General features: G+C 37.7%; 1 protein-coding gene across 1 annotated transcript in view; it reads left to right on the top strand.

Annotated features, from left to right (window-relative positions):
* The window catches only part of LOC105033844 (probable protein NAP1), a 54,232-nt gene that overhangs the window by 7,401 nt on the left and 27,138 nt on the right, over positions 1-19,693 (top strand). The window contains exons 8-12 of the mRNA XM_073251481.1: positions 1,300-1,384; positions 8,450-8,575; positions 8,701-8,808; positions 14,676-14,720; positions 14,811-14,953. Coding sequence (XP_073107582.1) covers positions 1,300-1,384; positions 8,450-8,575; positions 8,701-8,808; positions 14,676-14,720; positions 14,811-14,953 — 507 coding nt within the window. The remainder of the gene's footprint in view (positions 1-1,299; positions 1,385-8,449; positions 8,576-8,700; positions 8,809-14,675; positions 14,721-14,810; positions 14,954-19,693) is intronic.

Raw genomic sequence — 19,693 nt, 5'->3', positions numbered from 1 at the left:
ATAAGCAGTTAAGCACAATGAAGCAAGCAGAGTATCAGAAGCTAAAGGTTTTGGATTAGCTGAATGGTCAGTGCTAGATGTTTGTTATTGAGTGTAAAAAGAACACTCTACTAAGGTGCAAACTCCCACCAAGCTAACTGACAAAGGGGTTGGAAGTTAGCAATCTTGTTGCCAAACTACAGCACCTTTGGCAATTCATGGTTGCTGACTCTTTGCTGGTAAAAGAATCCACCTTATAATGCTGGAAGCCAGAATCTTTGGAAAGTAAATCATATTTTGTTTCTTCTTCATCCTTTCTCTTCCATTGGCACAAATAGATGACTGTACCATAACCTAGTATTGGCTTCCAGGATAGCCATCTGTTGATGGATTTGGGGATGCATGATTCCAGAAATGAATGAAGATAACAAGGAAAGATAGTCCCTCCATTCTTCAAAAATTGAAGCTTCGGTAGACTATATTGACTAGTATTGCCAAGTAACTTACATGAATCCATGGATCTTCTTCACTTGCCTGTATGATGATCTGAACAATATGTTACCCAAGGGATACCACTATGATTTCTCTTTCACCTATCACACAAGTCAGATGGGAAAACCTTTGAAGTTTGAGAAGATGAGATAGGGATCAACGAATCAAGCTTGTCATGTAACCTCTTCATCCATCAAAGTGATTGTGGGAGTTAAAGTTTGGTAGTGTCTGCTGACTGTCCTCTGAATGAAGTGACCAACTAACATTTTAACCACAAGGCTTAAGTTCAAGGCCCTGATGTTATGACACTGTGGGCCACATCTGGATGGGTTTTATGGAATAATTCAACAAATACCTCTTTACATGCTGTTGCTATGTTCATGGAATATGCCATGGTACGATCAAGGACATTGGAGACTTTGAGGATGAGTCATCAGATCAGGCAATGAAAACATTTGTTGGCATTATTTAGTTTTAAATATTTGTTCTCCTCTCAGTACGATCTTACCCAGTATGATCTTGTTGATATTCTGACCAATTATATAGTGGATACGTGCTTTGGAGAGGAAAGCCAGTTCCCCTCTATGATTTTGTTAAACTGTGATGACCAATGATAGATGATAATGCGTACGAAGGGACAGGTAGTTGACTGATGTTTCGTTTTAATCCAATTATTCACACATGGAATAATGGCTTAACCTGTTAAAGTGCTGCATGATTTCTCCCTAATAAAGATGTTACTCTCATAGGGTAACATGGACATTCTGTTTCATCATTAGTTTGCTTTTGTCATCCTCCTTTTCTTACATCTCTTTTTTGGTTGAACAGATTGGTTCAGTTTGTAGACTCTTATGATCCAGCAGTGAAAGGGTTGCAAGAGGACCTTAATTTCGTCAGCCCTCGCATTGGAGAAGTCATACTTCTAACTCTTGCTGTTTTAATATTTCACTAGATATATGCTGTAGTGTTGAAGTATTTGTTTTTGCATTCTAAATAAAAAATATTTATGTATTTGCATTTTATTTCATTGCGGTTAATATTCCTAGCCATTCTTTTTTTCCCCTTTGGACTTGTCATTTTTTTTTTCAGCCTGACGAATAAAATTTCAACCTTAATTTTTTAATTCATATAATTCACTGATTATGGTAATTTTTTTTGAATAATCCACGTATACTTAGGTAAATTTTCTTTGCCAGCCTATGTCATGTGCTTGAGGCCACTCATGCCTTCCTATTACTCTTTAAAATATTTAGACAGTGACACGAGCTAATGCCAGTCATACAGTTGTCAATGAATGCAGGGACTGTTTTAAAGCTTGTGTATTGTAAAGCAGTGTTACCTAGAAGGCCACATATTCCTTTAATCTTTCTTGAGATGATTTCAAGATCCATTCTGTTATAATGGAAGGAACAATACAGTAGTTAAATAGAAATTTTAGAACATGGTGACTATAGTAGCAATACTTATTAATTAGGTGCCTTCTTTTGTGATTTATTACATTCACTTTGAGGTTTTGAGATTTGGCTGAGATGATTAATTTCTGTTGGAAGCGAACCTGAACTTGTTTGATGTTTTGGGTTTTGGCTAGTTTTGGGATTTTGGCCGAAACTTGTTCAAACTGGCAACACTACAAAAACCCACTCTAAACAGAGGTCGCATGGGTATGAAAACATTGTATACATAATGCTTTCAGTCTCTGTATGATAAGCTTTATGGAGATCAGTGAGTCACAGTGCATCTCGGATATCTCTTTTAGACGGTGCAGCAGTGGACCAAAGTTCATAATTAGATGTGGGCATGATGCCCACTAGCAGGAAATGGGAGTTCATGGGGGCTGCTGGGAAAGTGTACTTCCTTTTTGTTTTTTTATTCAAACTGTTTTTAGATTTATTAGATCTAGGCTGCACAAGGATCTCCTGGATCATGCTTAATTTGCATGAAATCTTCAATTTTGTAAAGTCTAATCTGTATACATCATGAAAATAATATTTAATTTAATGCTTAAATTTTTTAAAAAATTCAAGAGTATGAAAATTTTCAAGAATGTACGCATGGTATAAAACATGATTTCCAAGATATATAGATTTGGGTTGGCCAGCTAATAAGTCCAATTTCAAGAATATTTTATTTTATTTTTTGGTTGCGGAAGTTACCTCGAGGTGGTAAAGACCAATCTATCTCTCTTATGACCTCCTATGTTCATGCCCATTCTTGTCCTATTTTCCTTCTTCAGACCACTTCTCAGACACTGATTTTCACTTTAACCGAATGTCCTCTCTATCTTCATTCTTTATCAATAGTGTTTCTTCCCCACCTCTAGGACCACAAATTGTCATCCCAACCCATCTCCATTGCCATGTCCAAATTATTTCAAGTCTAATGTCCAGGCAATGCTGGATATCCATTTCTACGCCTGTTCCAGATTTGGGTGCATACATGAATGAAACCTATAAAAATTCCTGGATGCTGATCCCAGTCTGGATTTTAAAAGTTTTGCTGGATCCAGATAGGGATATCCAGTTTATTTTAACAAGATGAACGAAGTTATATCTAGTGAAAAAACACATTTAACCTCTCTATTTGCCCTTTACTTCTCAATAACTTCCCCCCTGCTGCCCAGGGGTTCCTCCAAGGTCTCTTGGACTGCCATCAGTGGTTCCCCGACTTTCCCCATCAATGATGTTTCTTAAATCATGTTACTTTTTATTCAAGATATATTTACTTCAACTATGGTTACTGAATTGATGGTCATCCATTTTTAAGATATCTGTACTTCATTATATAATATGTACTTTAACAATCTTAGGTAAGAAGAAGAGCTTATTCTCGTATTCAAAGGATTTCAGATAAGTGTTATTTTATGCATACAGTTATTGATTCTAGTCTAATATTGAAGTTTCATGGTTTATGGTTGTTGACTTACGAATTTGAAAACCTATGAAGCAAGACGGAACTGGTGTTTCAAGATTAGGTTTTGCTTAGAGGTTATGTGTGGAACCTCGAGTTTAGAACTGGTCTAGTATATGTTGTATTGGTCTGCTGGGATATTTTTAGATGATACTAACTAGTCCGGAAGGTGGACAAATTAAAAATTGTTCACTGCATTGAAACCTTGGTAATCATAATTGTTGGTGCAAAAATCTGCCTGCGCCGGAGAAGCTGGAGTCGGGGAAGCCGCGGTCGCCGCCGGGACCTGCAAAGGAAGTCTAAACCGGAGGTGGGTTGCTCCGGCAAGACCCTCCGACGCTCAAGTCAGTTCTCTGCCTCAACAAGAATGGAGTACTCGAACGGAGAATTTAGCAGAGTTTTGAGATAAGAAAATGAGCTTAGAGAATAACGTATCTGGGTCCCCCTTTTATAGGCGGAGGAGGCAACGGATTGATGGCGACATTTGTAACCGTCTGGTAGTGGGCCGCCCATGGTCAGGAGAATTTATTGCGAAGGGTAGTGGAGTAGACCCGTGGCTATTGTCATAGCCCGCCACGTAGGCCTGTTGCAGGTAGTGGAGCGGCGTCCGTTGCCGCTAGTTGTCAGCGAGTAGTGGAGTCGTGCAGCACCTGCCGCAGGGAGAGGAGCAGAATCGTGACCGTTGACACAGCCTGTCAGAGAGTAATGGGCCCGCCGCAGGGGGTGATGGAGCCGCGCGGAATCCGCTACAGGAAGTGGAACAGAATCATGGTTGTTATTGTGATCTGCCAGGGGGCGCGGATCTGTTGGTCGGAGTCCGGCCTCTGTAGAAGTCCGGGAGGGGTCCTACTTTCGGTTGGGGTCGTGGGTGGAGTCCGGCTCCCGTAGGAGTCCGGACGGAGCTTACCTGCAGTGGATACTGAGAGCGGAGCCTGGCTCCCGTAGGAGTCCGGGCGGAGTCCTCTGCAATCAAAGTTAAAGATGAAGTCCGGCTTCCGTAGGAGTCCGGACAGAGCTTACCAGCAGTTGATACTGAGAGCGGAGCCTGGCTCCCGTAGGAGTCCGGGCGAGCTGTGCTGCAGCTGATGTCGGAGGCGGAGTCCGGCTCCCGTAGGAGTCCGGGCGGAGCTTATCAGCAGTTGATGCTGGAGGCGGAGTCCGGGCGGAGCCGTGCTGCAGTTGATGTCGGAGGCGGAGTCCGGGCGGGGCTGTGCTGCAGCTGATGTCGGAGGCGGAGTCCGGCTCCCGTAGGAGTCCGGGCGGAGCCGTGCTGCAGTTGATGTCGGAGGCGGAGTCCGGCTCCCGTAGGAGCCCGGGCGGAGCTTATCAGCAGTTGATGCTGGAGGCGGAGTCCGGGCGGAGCCGTGCTGCAGTTGATATCGGAGGCGGAGTCCGGGCGGGGCTGTGCTGCAGCTGATGTCGGAGGCGGAGTCCGGCTCCCGTAGGAGTCCGGGCGAGCCGTCTTGTAGCTGAAGTTGTTGGTCGTCGAGGATGAAGTCCGGCCCCCGTGGGAGCCCGGGCGGAGATCTCTTTTGAGGTTGGCCTTGTAGGCGGAGCCGTCGATTCTGTGAAGGACTTCGGCTGGGGGTATTTTATACCCAACAATAATTAAGGAGAGGCAAATAGACACATATGTCATGTCACATAACTTGCTTTTTATGTATACAATAGAGTGGCTAACCATATTAGATCCCATAAAAGTATTTTGAGACTGCCACTAAGAATCTTTTCCTTCCCCTTTTGTTTATTCTTTTTTTTTTTTGGGAATTATAGGACTTGCAATTTCTAAAGCTAAATGCTTCCCTTTTGGCTTTTAACGTGCCATCTTAGGTATTTTGAATAGCACTCAATGGCTTATGTGGGGCTGTAAGATTTTAATCAAATTAACAGGGCCGTGCAAATGCTCTTTCCCAAGAAAATCTTTTATGGTCCAAAAATAACAAGTCTAGCCAACCTGTAATAATGGGTTGTAATTTTAAACTTCTTCATGCAGCCTAACTGCACATGGAAATAACTTGACAAGTCACATGATAAATTCATAACCCATCTATGGTAATAGTAATAAATCCAAGAGCAGGACATCAAATTTTCTAAATAGTGCCGATTTGAAGTGGTGAACAATATTAAGCTTAATGAGACATCGAACCTAAACTTCAACAGTTTCAAAATCATATGCTGCATTTGACCTTGAGACCTCATCAGCATAAGTCACCCTCATCATGTATTGGGGGCATGTGTCAAAATAGAATTACGATGGATTGCTGTTTAATCGTAGGATAGTGACTAATAGGTGTGAGTGATCTGTTGATATGCATAATGCACTTGACACTTGTTACACCCAAAAACATAATTATTGTACTAGTTTGTCACATAATATATCTTCATTTTTTTAGTTTGATGTGAATTTTTTGTCTTAAGCTCAAGAATTCAGGTCCCAGCGAGATGTTCTGTGAGACACTAGGACAGGATACCATCCTATGTTTTGGACACGACCATCCCACCAGCATCCTAGCATCTCAATCGGGACATCTTGGGACATCTCTTGTCCCAAGTGTCGGGATGGAGTAGGACGGCGGTGCATCCCATCACACAGAAAAAATCGGGATAGTCCCATCCCACGGGATTTAAAACCTTGCTTAAGCTATTAATATACTATGCTCTATTGAACAAAGCCAGATTTATAAAAAATAAAAAACATATATCAAGTGGATTTATACTATTTAAAACATATATCAAGTGGATTCATATTGTTTGATATGCATATAGAAATTAAAACATGTCCATGTCATTATGCATGTATTGGAAAAATGTTTCCTATTATATCATTGTGAATCTTTGGAATATCCAATATGTTGAGTTTTTGCTTAGTATGGGATGCTCATTGTGTTCAACTATTATTGATTCAGGTGGGTACATGATGTTTTAACCTTAGAAGAAATTCTGTCCAAAACTAATCAGCATACCAAACAGTTCCAAAATGACCTTATCTTCTAGAAGGAATGCTCATTAATTCGATTCTTCAACCTTAATCATAGTTTTGTGTCACTACCAAGATCTGCCTATCGACATGTATAGACCTGTATCAAACGTACCATAAGGTATTGGTGATGTATCAATATGGTGTCGAGGTTTAGTTTGGTATATGAGCTGAACCACTTCATATTGGTCTAAACTGAGCAAAACCACACTGTACTGCCTAAAATCGAGATACATTATCGTACATACCTACCTGTACCATCGGGATTTGGGCAGTATCTTGATAAAAGTTGAGAAAAAAGAGGTTGAGAGCTATCTCGGTATGGGGTGCATGCAGTACGCCATACTATATCATTCCGAATCGATGACATACTAGTATGACACTCGATACTATCTTAGTTACTACCATATTGAAGAACTACCATTGTATTATTAAACTTCGACTACAGACCAGGCCAATTGAAGATTGGGGATTGGGTCACTTGTCCAACCATCAGATTAAATGCTTAGATTGGATTATAACTAAGTTATATTTAAAATTTGAAAAATATAAAAATAGTTGTAATCTAAAATAAATATGTATGACAATCAAAATCCATTCGGAGTGTTTTAGTGGCTTCAGGTTGACAAGACCTCTCTTTTTTTTTCTTTTTTTGCATACATCACTTTTTCAAGAAATACATGGCTTCTAAATCATGGTATTCCGTACCAGTCTGAACCGATTGGTACATCCTGTACCGTATCGTACTGGTGGGGAATTAGTTTGGTTCAGGTTAATTTTTCGGAAAAATGGCCTGAATCGGACCGAATTGGTCGGTTCGATACGGTATCGGACCGAACTGGTCGTTACCAGATGGTTTGGTCCGATACGGTATCGATTTGGATCGATTTTTTTTCTTTTTTTCTTGGCTGTTAGGTAGAATTTTTTTTGAATTTTTTATTGTCGGTACGGTCTGGTCCGGTACGGTATCATACCGTATCCGTACCGTACTAGCTGGCAATCGGCATGGGTTCCGGTACCGAATTCGTGAATCTTGTCCTAAATTGTACAAGTATTCATTGATAAAAAAAATTAAAAACATGAATTGTGATCGGATTGATGGTGAAGAAAGAGAATTCTTGGTTTAATTCTCTTCCTTGGCGATAGAAAAATGGATTGATCAAATTCTATTGAGTTTGACTCATGCTGATGAAATGTTAAAAAAATATTATAAATGCTACTATTTAAATCACATCGATTTATATTATATCTACACTAGTATTTAGTTACAACAAAAACGAAAAATACTTATGAAATACTTATTTAGAAATTAATAGGAACACTATAATATAGAAAAATATGGTAAGACTTATTGATATTTTTAATTATTTTAAGTAGTAAAGCTCTAAAATATTTTTTTTGGTGAATAGTTCTGAAAATACGCAGAAGAACAAAATGTTGCATATTTATTAGTTTTCATTATCTAAGAAAGATGAAAATATTATTTACTTTTCTTTTTCACTGGAAGAAGTGATTAGTAAATTATGTCATAATCTAATTTGGCATAATTAAGGAAAAGAATTAGTTATGTAGTGATCTGGATTTAGTATATCTATTATTAAATCACGTTAGGAATCGGACATCCTTAGTGTCCTGGTGGTTAAGGTGCTTGTAGTTATGTGGATGGACGGTGGTTTGAATCAGGTGTTAAACATTGTGTTGTAGGATTTTTCTAAAAATCATGACCCACCAACCCACCTTTCCACCTGTCCGGTTCACCAGTTTTCTTTAAAAACCATGTGTGTCCATGGTTTTCTTGTGGTTCAACTGCAGTGGCAGTCCTCTATGAAAACGGAAGCAGCCATGGGTTGAATTTGGTGGTTTTTCTGGTTAGACCGGCAGGTCCAGTCTTGTTTTTATAAAAATGATTACCATTAGGCATGTCACTATCATCTTAAAGAGATAAATATGCATATAATTGAAACCTCATAAAGTTCTTCTCAATTAATTGCCAACATTAAGCAGAACTGTTGTTTGCAGTGCTTAGATAAGCAAGTATTTCAACTTCTTTTATTGGGCTCACCTAATTCTTTTTTTCTTAATTCTTTATTTCAGGTATTGGAGGCTGTGGGTCCAACAATTTTTCTTTCGACTGATACAAAAAAGTTGAGAAATGAGGGATTTCTCAGTCCATTTCACCCTCGTTATCCTGACATACTCACAAATTCTGCTCACCCCAGGGTAGGTGTGTTTCTCCTTTATGGGTCAAAACCTTAACTGCTTCTTACTTGGTAAGTTAGTCTTCTGTCTTTGTATGTTTGTTTGGGTTTGAAATTCATGGTGTTTTGTTCTTATTTTTCTTTCAGAGGGCTCAAGACTTAGCCAATGTTACATCATACCGAGAATGGGTTCTATTTGGCTATCTTGTTTGTCCTGATGAACTTCTACGCGTTACTAGTATTGATATTGCAATGGTATATATCATTATTTTTTCTCTGCAAGTTACATAGTTTGTGCTTCATATTTCCAGCAGTTCTTTCTTGCTTGGTTCCCATATTCTGTATTTTGGAATGATTGTATTTGTTTTTGCTGATGGCATATCTATGTGAAGTTTTACTTGCAAATGTTGCCTATAAAACCATCAAAATGCAAAGTTAACCAGCATTGATCTTGTTGAACCAAATGTGCTAAAGAATCCATAGTGATCATGTTTAAGTTCTAAAGCTCTTTCTTCTGCTCCTCCCCGATCCCCTCCCTCCCTCCTTAATATGGAAGCAGAGTATTCTCATGATGTTCATATTCTGAATGCATTGAGGGCCCGTTCTGTGACAGCTAAATATCATGGGAAAGTTGATCAACTTTTCCATTGACCAACTTACCCATGTTCTTGTACTTCTCTAGATGGGTAAGTTATTTTCTTATGAGTAGCATTTACCCATGAAATAGCAGGAATTCTTACCCACCTAGGAGGTAGGTAAATCATTTTTCCATTAGATAGGAAATAACTTTTTTTATTTTATTCCTAAAATACCCCTAACACTACAATAATATAATAATGTATGATATTATAATAATATAATATAATATAATATCATTATCATACAATAATATGTTAATATAGAATATTACAATATATTGTATTATATTATTATTATGCACAATAGTATTTATGTAATAGGGTATTATGGAAAATATCGATAGATCTTAGCAACTTATCCAAAGCCATTTTCCAATACCAAAATGAACATGGATTAATTTTTTTCTATCTAAATGAAATACTCACTCAAGAAAATACAAATTCCCAAATAAGTTTTTTACCCTCTGAAGAATGGCCCTGAGGGTAAAAGGATTGTAGAATCTTTATTTGAAAGAGTAGGATATGTTATTTTTCATAAGTATAGAAGAACAAATTGTTTTAATAATTATTTGCAAATTTTAAACAGGTGTTCTAGGTAGAGTGCTGGAAATTGTGCTAGAGTCTACTTTGTCACAACTCACAACCTCACTTATTGAGATCTTTGTCGTAGTTGATTGAAAGAGAGAACAATATTGGACCATCCTTAATAGAAACCTTGCATCAAATGCAGTTTAACTGAAAACATATTATAATCCACTGCTGTTAGATAAAAGCCCATTAAAAACTTAAACCTAGCCTATTATATATCCATACAACCATACGTTCATGTAATGAACAACCAAACACAACAGCAATATTGTTGGTGTTGTTTCAATAGTCATTCAAATACTAAGTCCACCAAAAAGATGCACTATAGCCCTGACTCATCACGTTGAAAAGATTGTGGAATAGATGAACTAAGCTATGGATTCAGCAAGCAAAACTCTTCCTTAGTTAAGGAATTCACATTTTCATTGAAAAACTAATGATTTTAAGTTGTAACACAAAATATCATGGTAAGGTTCAAAATTTTGAAACGAAATCAAAATTTTGAATAAGTAAAAAGATACTATGAAAGGATCAAAATACATGATTAGAGAGAAGTAATTTTAAAGAGGTAATTTTTTAGAAGTTTGAGCAAAGGTCCTAAAACAAGTCAATCATGAAAATTTCAAAAGTCAAAGTCTTCTAATCAAGAAGACATTGTAACATGACCAAAGCACTTTATGTATCAGAATAGTTCTGTTACTTCACATATTCTAGAATTCTTTACAATGGTTCACTTCACTCATATTCCTCATTGCAAATACAATTAAGGCTGCTTATATCCCCATTCATAATTTGAGTTTTAAGCCACTTATATACCACATTGCTAGAGGTCCATAAATCTCACAAGCAGGTTTCTAGCTTAAGATTAAATAGATATTCAAATATGTCACTTTGGAAGGCTCGAAAGTAAGCACTCCAATACAAATAGACTTAGAAGAGATAATAACAAGAACAGAACTTGTAGTTCTGATGTATAAATATGAGTTGGAAATCAAAATTTGGATATTTGTAAATGAGTCTGGAATCTGGATATTTGTAAACAAGAAATAATAGACCTATTTCAAAATACTTCAATTGGTATGCACAAGAAATAGGCCAATTCAGCAGATTTTTCTTCAATTTCTCAAAGGAAGATATTGTATAGTTGTTCAGTTTTCTGCTATTTTTCTATTCCTTTATTTAAATATCCCAATATGGGTTCACAATCAATAACACTTCACCATCGAGAGTAACAATCAGTGGAAGAACACCATGCATTGATGGGTGGTGAGGGCCCATATCGACTATCAATTTAAACTCATGATTTCTAAGTCTTCCAAATATGAATCAAAGAATTTTGCATTAGCATAGAGCCTAGATTTTGTGGGAAGAATAGTTAGGATCTTTGTAAAATATTGTCTTTGTTAGGTTTCAAAAACTAATTCTAAAGGCAGTTCTCATGTTTGTGATTCAAAAGATACCTACGGTTTTGCATATAATAATAAGGTACAAAACTTCCAAGTATCACATATGTTTAAGTGGGCCAGACTGTGTTCAGCCGTTTCACCTGGTTTCATGTTGTATGGACCGGTTTTGCCCAATTTGCTCCAACCCAAACCTCGATCCCAACCCTTCTCTTATATAATGCTCTCCCATGTCAACCCTCTCTTCCTCCTCTTCTCCGCTTGCTTCTCTCTCTCTCTCTCTCTCTCTCACACACACACACACACAATCTCGATCTCCATCTCGCTCTCAATTTGCAAGCTTATTGCCCCCACAAATTGCCTTGGACCTCGCTTGTTCCTCGCCATCATTTTGCCTTCTCTCCTCTAGCCTCAGCTTGAAGGAATCACCAGTGTGGATAGCGTGGTACCTTCCTCTCTATAGATCAATGCCATCCGGTGTGCTTTTGAGCTTGAATCCAATGGCCCTTGCGCTTCCTCCGATCGATCCCCCATGCGTCCTTGCCATCATTCACCTTCTTCCCTTTCCCCTCTCCTCATAAAAAATGGAAAAAATCAATTTGGGGATATTGGTAGCTAACCAACATTGTCCAATGTCCAGTGTGTTGGCACATGACTGGCACGGGCCGTGGTATGGGTACTACCAAACTTGCATACACCAAGAGTAAAACATGATTTAAGATACACAGCAGAATTACTGACCATATAATGTAACTGAAAACCTCAAAACCTCTATCCAAGAATCCCTTCTTTTTTCCCCCCTTCCTCTCTCTCTCTCTCTCTCTCTCTCTCTCTCTCAACAATCAAGGCCTGCCCCTACTTTTTTTCCTTTTTTCTTTGGTTACCCCCTATATGTCAGTTTGATAAGTTTGATAGGTTGGTTCTAAATCTTCTAATAAAGGGTCCACTAGGCTGTTTTCAAGTATGTTGGTTGTGTGCGTTGATTGCCAGGTTAGTGGGTTGAACTTTGAAGCCTTAGGCTGAGCAGATTGACTGGTAAAGAGTAAATACAGATTGAGAGACAGGTCTTGATTGCCTGAATATCATTTCAAGTAAATGTCCTCTTCTTCTTTTTATTTCTAGTTATGGTGACTTGGTACATGGTACTAGCACGAGTTATGGTATGGTACTGCTAACCTTGCATGCACCCAAAGTATAACATTATTTAAGATACATGGCAGGATTACTCACCATATAATGCTAATGAAAACCTCAAAACCTCCTCCTCCTCCTCCTCCTCTCTCTCTCTCTCTATCTCTCTCAACTGTCAAGGCCTGTCTACTCCTTTTCTTTTTTGCTTTGGTCACCCCCTCTATAGGTTTAATAGATTGGTGCTGAATCTTCTAATAAAGTTTCCACTAGGTCATTTCAGGTAAGTTGGTTGTGTTAGTCAATTGCCAAGGCAGTGGTTGAAGCCTAGATTTAGTAGGTTGATTGCTAAAGAGTCAAATAAATGGAGAGGTAGATCTTAATTACCTGCATATCATTTCAACTAAAGTCTTTGTCTTCTTTTTATTTTTATTTGCTGAAAACACTACATGTAAATAATGAACTACTGTCCATTTGAGGTCAATAAAATACTTAAATTTCATATTCCTTAACAATAAACATTGATTTCCTAGTTTAGTAAAAATTCCATATATTTAGGTTGGGTCAGAATCGTGATTTTTAAATGCTAAGGTAGTTCTCAAATCTTAAAGGGTGTCCCATGCATGAGGCTCCTACCAGTAGGGGTCTAGGGATGGTTAGATATATAAAGCTTTGCCCTTGCATGTGGAGAGATTGTTGTTATGTTTCATTGTGCCGAGCCTACCCTCTATATTTCTCAAATCTTAAAGGCCTATAAATTTTGTTATGCCCAACAATATAAAAACCCAAGGTTTCAGTAAGAAAAGCTTATGTCTTCAAAAGATTTCATCCAATATGCTGTTAATCAGCAATCCAACGTAGCACAAAAACAGAATACTTCATTTCCAGATTTTTCAGAAATAGACATATCTGTGTTCCTTCCAAATATAAGTTAGGCTATTACATACTTATATTGCACAACAATGACAGAGTCAAAAGGCTTCAATAAAACTACAAGTATTTGATTATGAATTTATGGTGAAATATTTCTTGTCTTAAGCTTTGACATTTAGGGATATTTTCCTCAGCAGTATAAAATTCCATGCAAAGAAGGAATGAAACATGTAAATGTCATGGACTTCATATAAGGAGGAAAGAGCTAGACTTCGAGAGTTAAAGAATGCACATAAGGCTGTTTTTATAAGAGACATATCCAGGTTGAAAGTATTAATGATCCAGTATGACTTCTCCTCTGCTTGTCCAGTATAAGAGTCTACACTGTAGACTACAGCAATGTGAACAAAATAATCGATTTTAGTCATTCTCCTTAGTTTAATATTGGAGTAGTCAAGGAACCGGTGACATAAAAAGAACTTTATTCTATTACATAGAGATGTTGCCTTAATCTTTTGTTTACTAAGATTTTTACTTTCTTTATTGCTAAGATAAGGCTAGAATTGCTGCTTGTTTACCATTGTTGTCAGACCTCGCTTCATGATCTTCTCTCTAAGATGTAGGATTATGCTTGATATTTTCAAATGACAAGAATATTATAATGAGACCTTGTTGTCATTTCTCATGTTGGTTTTCTAAAAGTTCTTATTATTTTTCTTATAATTTGTGTAAATAATTATCTGCCAAGGCGTCCATGTCCATTATACAGGCTGGACTGTGGACTAATTTCTGAAGTACCATATATCTTCTTTGTTCTTCTAACTCGATACTTTCATAGTTTTCCTCCACCTGGTTATCAAAACATTGTATACGATGTATTATTGCAGCCCCACCAGTAGGCATGGCTGTGTCAAATGGTGTTTCTTGTTTCTTCTGTATTTTGTTTTTGTCATTAAATATCTATTTAGGCAGTGGCTGAGTCAGTGGGCTTGGTATTATGGTTCCCAGTTAGCAATTTTACTATTTAAATGATACTAAAGATAGCCAATGGGAGATGCACTAAATTGATTAAAATTCTACAACTTTCACCCAGTCTCTCTTCTCTGCCCAACTTCATTTCTTCTTCTTCTTTACCTTGTATTTTTATCAAATCACAGGAGTTTCTTTTTAGTGATCAAATCATGTTTCTCACATTGAAGTTAGACAAAAGTAATTCTTCAGGATTAGTTAAGAGGGAAGCAAGGGTGCTGTGGGCTAAATCAAGAGCCTCTCTATTCTATAGTTATGTTTCAGAGACTCATAAGGAGCTTGATTTCTGTGTCACTTACACATTTTGAAGTGTCACAAGCATTTGACTAGTGAATTTTGCATTCCCTGTTACCATTCATGTAAAGATAGATTGCAGTGTTCTGTGGTCTCTTAAATCTTATTGGGCGATAAAACCATTCAGTGTTTTATTTCTGTTCTTATCCCTATATATTTTTGCTTTCAGGTTGTACTAAAGGAACATTTAGTTCTCACATTATTCAGAGATGAGGTGACTATGATACATTAAATTCTGGCATATAGGATTTTTTTTTTTTCTTTTTCTTTGTGGATGATCATTTCTGATACTTGTATCATACAGTATATGCTATTGCATGAAGATTATCAGCTTTATGTTCTTCCAAGAATATTAGAATCAAAGAAAATGGCCAAATCTGGACGTGCAAAACAAAAGGAAGCAGACCTAGAGTATAATGTTGCAAAGCAGGTTGAGAAAATGATATGGTATGTGTCATACCACTGTAATCCTATCGTATTTTGGCTGCATATTGGTAGTTAAATAAATTCATCTTCATTTTTCATTTTTTCTAACATTTATTAGTGTTCTCACAATATGTATAAAATTTTATTACACTCTTTCTCTATATATGTATATGGCAAGCACAACATACCTATTCATATACAAGTAAATTGCAATGATCTTAAAGTTAAAACCTTGCTATTGAAACTCTTCAAATTGGTAGAACTGGTACCAATTGGCATGCCGGCCGGTGAGTTGTACAGTATGGTATCGGAGTGTACTATAGCGAATGGCGGTATATTGGAACTACGGAGATGGAGAGGGAGAGGGCTGGAGAGGAAGAAGGAGAGAGAGGGAGAGGGAGGGGGAGAGAGAAAAGGAGAGGGGAGAGAGAGAAGGAGAGGGAGGGGGAGAGAGAGGGGAGGGTCACACATGGGCCGAAGAGGGCTGGATTTGGAACTAGATTATGAAATCTTAACCAAGGTTTTACGTATCGGCGGGACAAGGTGCGTTCCGACTGTCCTGTCCGTTCCTATGAGAAAATGGGATCTGGATGGGTTTGGAACTCGAAACTCATCCATGTGAGGAGAGAAGAATAAAGAGGAAAGAAGAAAAGGTGAAGAAAAGGAAAAAATGAAAAGAAAGAAGAAGAAAAATAATAAAAATAAAGGAGGGAGAGGAAAAAGAAAAAGAAAAGGAAAGAAAGAAAGGTAGAGAAAAATAAAGAAAAGAAGCAAGAAAAGAAAAAAAAGAAAAAAGGCAAGGAAGAAAGAAAGAAGAAGGAGAGAAAGATGGAGGATATTTATCGGAATGCATGACCGAAACTGTTGTCAGAACGAGATAGAACAGCGGGGCGTCTTGTTCCATGGAGAAACAGGGATAGCTTCATCTCACAAGATTTAAAACCTTGACCTTAACCCCAATCCTAACCCTAGCACACAGAGAGAGAGAGAGAGAGATAGAGAGAGAGGGAGGAGGCTTACCATGATGACCAGGTTGACGAGGGGGGAACGAGCAGTAGAAGATAACCTGGTAGTTTATTGATAAGCGGCTCTTGAAAGAGCTTTTTTTTTTTGGGGGGGCGGGGGTTGAAAATGTGATCCATCAAAAGAGTTGCATCAAATGGGGGGTGTGGAGGGAGGGGGGTGGGAATGAAGATGTAAACCATCGAAAGAGAGCGGGGAATTTATAATCAAGTTGCTGAACCGACCCAAGCAGCTGAACCTTCTTGAGCCAACATCGACACAGTTTGGTACAGACTGGACTGCCTGGTTCAGGTTAGTTTAGCGATACCTACTTCAAACAATAAATGGGCCCCTTCAAGGGACATGATATGGTTAATGGTAAAAGTAATATAGTAATAAAATAAAGAAACAAAAGAAAATGGGGAAGGAGAAAGAATACGAAAAATAAGAGAGAGAGAGAGAGCACAAAGATTGAACTACAAATCCATGTTTGAGTCTTTCAGAAAGCTTTTCTGGCTGCTAATGGGGTCTAGAATGATTCAAATACTTTCAATTAGTGGTACTCCTTTAACCTTAAGTGATGGTAGTTCCAAGACCTTTGATGAACATATTAGCAAGTCGATCCTACAATTAATATATGTAGTACAGTAGTGGTATTTCTTTATTCTCAGTCATTTAAAATGACAATCCACTTTGATGTGTTTAGTTCTTTTGTGATGCACCATATTCTTTGGTGTATTCTCATAACACAATCGTCTTAATTTCTATGAGAAATCACATATCCATGTTATTTCGCAAATAATGTGCACCACAACTCAATATCAACCTTTGTGGTAGCTCTTGCAGTTGTGCTTTGCTTCCTACTATTATGAATATCTTATTATCAGAAAATCTGCACAATCTGGACAAGAATATCTTTTTATTTGTCTGCAACCACTGTTTGCATACAATTATTTTAAAGCATCTTTCAATTATCTAAAGATTTGAAAAGCTGCATCTATGTGACCTCTTGTATCATGAAGAGGTCAACACACCCCACAAATGAGATGTTTGACTAAATAATGGATTAATTTATTTTTGTCACTAGACATACTTATCACCTAAAATAATAATTCTTATTTTGGTACAAAAATAATTATTCTTTTTGATTGGTCATGACTCATGAGTTTGGTGCTTGAGTTCATTAGAGTGTTACCAAGTAATCCAAGCATTTGAATATTTTTGAATATTTAGAAAGGAGTGTAAAAACTACTTTGGTATTAACTCATACCTTCTGTGGACTTTGAAACTTCAATTCCCAAAGGTCATTTCAACTTCCCAAAGTCTTTGATACTAAAATTTCATAAAAACTCGGGCTCTTTGATAGCCTTTAATCACGTTGTACATATAGGTGGTCTCTGTGGGACTAGTATTGGGATCCATACTGATCGGCCACCAGTATGGTATAGTATAGGTTCGATATCATATCAACATTCGGTATGCCAGGTATATTGATCAGATGATTGGTATGCCATTTTTTTATTTTTTTCATAATTTTTTGAATTTTTAAAAAAATTTATTGGGTTTATTATCTAATTTGTGGTTTTAACCTTGTTTTAATGTCATTTTATTATGAATTAGAATTGGAGTAGACAAGCAATCAATGTATTAATAAGTAAAAACACATGCAATACTACAAATTTAATCGATTTTAATATATTTAAAGTATAAAATATATATCAGCATCTAAAATCAGTTGGTGTCGATGTGACTTGTAGATGCTGAGATCATCATAGTATTTTGGAGGAACTTCACACCAACTCTCCAAGAGGCCTATATTGTGATAGTCCTCCATGATTCTTTTATAGTCCAATGGATCGCTACTCTAGGAGGATCTGACTATAAGATTGGGTTGGCCATGCAAAGATGTCGATAGCAACATTCGATCCGAAAGATGGTTGAGGTTATGAAGGACAGTAACCACTCAAGTATGACCTCAGATGATCCATGTGCATATGAGTCAGAAGCTATCGATGTGGAATGGGATCCAATCTATGACTTGAAACTAGATATGTCTAGGGAATCTACTTCACGTGCAATGTCATCTGCCATAGCAACATCAACTCTCGAACGATGACAAGGAGCTTGTCTCCTATATGTGATGCTGTCCTTACGGACTCTATCATATTGTGCACCATAGTCACTATCCTATGTGGTATGAGTAAACTAGGATTCATTGATGAATTGAAGACCACCTTTGGGTTGAGTCATAAACTAAGGTGCCCTATGCCATGCTCTCTACCAGTGCATCATGGAATGAATTGTTATTGCTGGTATCACATGAGATATGCACAATGAGTCATCAAATAGCTCGTTGGTCTTCAAATTAGAGGAATGAATTCCTCCTCGAGTCTCACCAAAGAAGATGGATCTTCCTTTCCTTTGATTTTCTTGCTATCCTAAATAGCTACCTTCTTGCTCTAACTCTTTTGGGAGGATCAACTGGGCCCTTTGCCCTGATTAGACTAGCTAGATGTGAGTGTGGAATATGTCTTCTACCCATTGCTCTACATCCATCCTAGTCTCTTTGGCAATGAAACTAGTTGGTTAAGGAGGTAATCCTGGTTTATCCAGCTTTGGCTCCTGCTGCTAACCCTCAAGCCAATCGATCATTGGATTCTCTTCATCATGCATGAAGTCATTCTGAAGTGGATAGTTGCACTTTAGCTTGACTTCTTCTTGGTGCATCTTAGCCACAAACATATATTGTAATGGATGTATACAAGATCATTCAATTATTTCTATGTGAGACGATTCTTTTGTTTGCTGTGGATGAGGGTGGAGGTAGATCTATTGCACCCACAACTACTAGAGGAGACCATTCGTGAGGATCCAAATCGCCATTTGTCTTAGGTTCCTAGATGATAGGTCGAATTAGATTCACCATTCAACTACAAAAGCATTCAAGAAACTAAATATTAGAAGCTACTAAATACCAATCATATAATATCCACATAATAGTTGTAGTCCATATCTTAAAATATGCAGACTCATTCTCTGTTTGCTTGCTATAGCTACATGGTCACTGAAGCTGCTTTAGCCTCCTCTAAACATTTTTGTCTATGGAAAAGATACACATTATATGACGTCAATTATTTGCATGAGTTGAGACGGTTGACAAAGTTAACTTACCTCTTCCAAACATAGGGTAATAACTTTCAGATCAGGCTCCATCTATAAATAACACTACATATGGCAGCCTTAGGTTCCTTGTCTGTTCCTATCCTAGATATGGTGTATTGGAATATCGGGTTTAGATAATAAGCTGTCAATATAATTTGCAATTGATTTAATATAATAGTTGTACTCAAAACACAAATAGTGTATAATGAACATGTATATAAGTGAAACTACCTACTAGATAAAACCTCCTACCTTTTTAATAATCTCATCTTTGGTCAATGATGTCAATATACTACTGCGCATGCCTTGGATCTGCCTCTTTGATTTGAGCCTTGGCAACCATCACCATATGGTAGAGGAAGCCTATCTAGGGTTATCTCTCGCTGCCCACTGCCCTCAGCACTCTGTATAATGGCTTGAAAGTCTTCACAATCTTGCCGCCTTCACAATCTTGTCGGTCCACTACCAAAATTTTTGGCTCATCACCAAGCCCTCCACATGACTTGCCCCAGTGCTGACTTTGACATACCTGCTCTCTTGCTACTGAGCACCGATGAACATCTAACACAAGCCTGCTTTTTATTGATGAGGCTATCG

This window comes from Elaeis guineensis, chromosome 2, assembly GCF_000442705.2.
Source record: "Elaeis guineensis isolate ETL-2024a chromosome 2, EG11, whole genome shotgun sequence".
Lineage (NCBI taxonomy): Eukaryota > Viridiplantae > Streptophyta > Magnoliopsida > Arecales > Arecaceae > Elaeis > Elaeis guineensis.
Note: the sequence above shows the minus strand (reverse complement) of the source record. Positions and strands in the feature narration are given on the sequence as shown.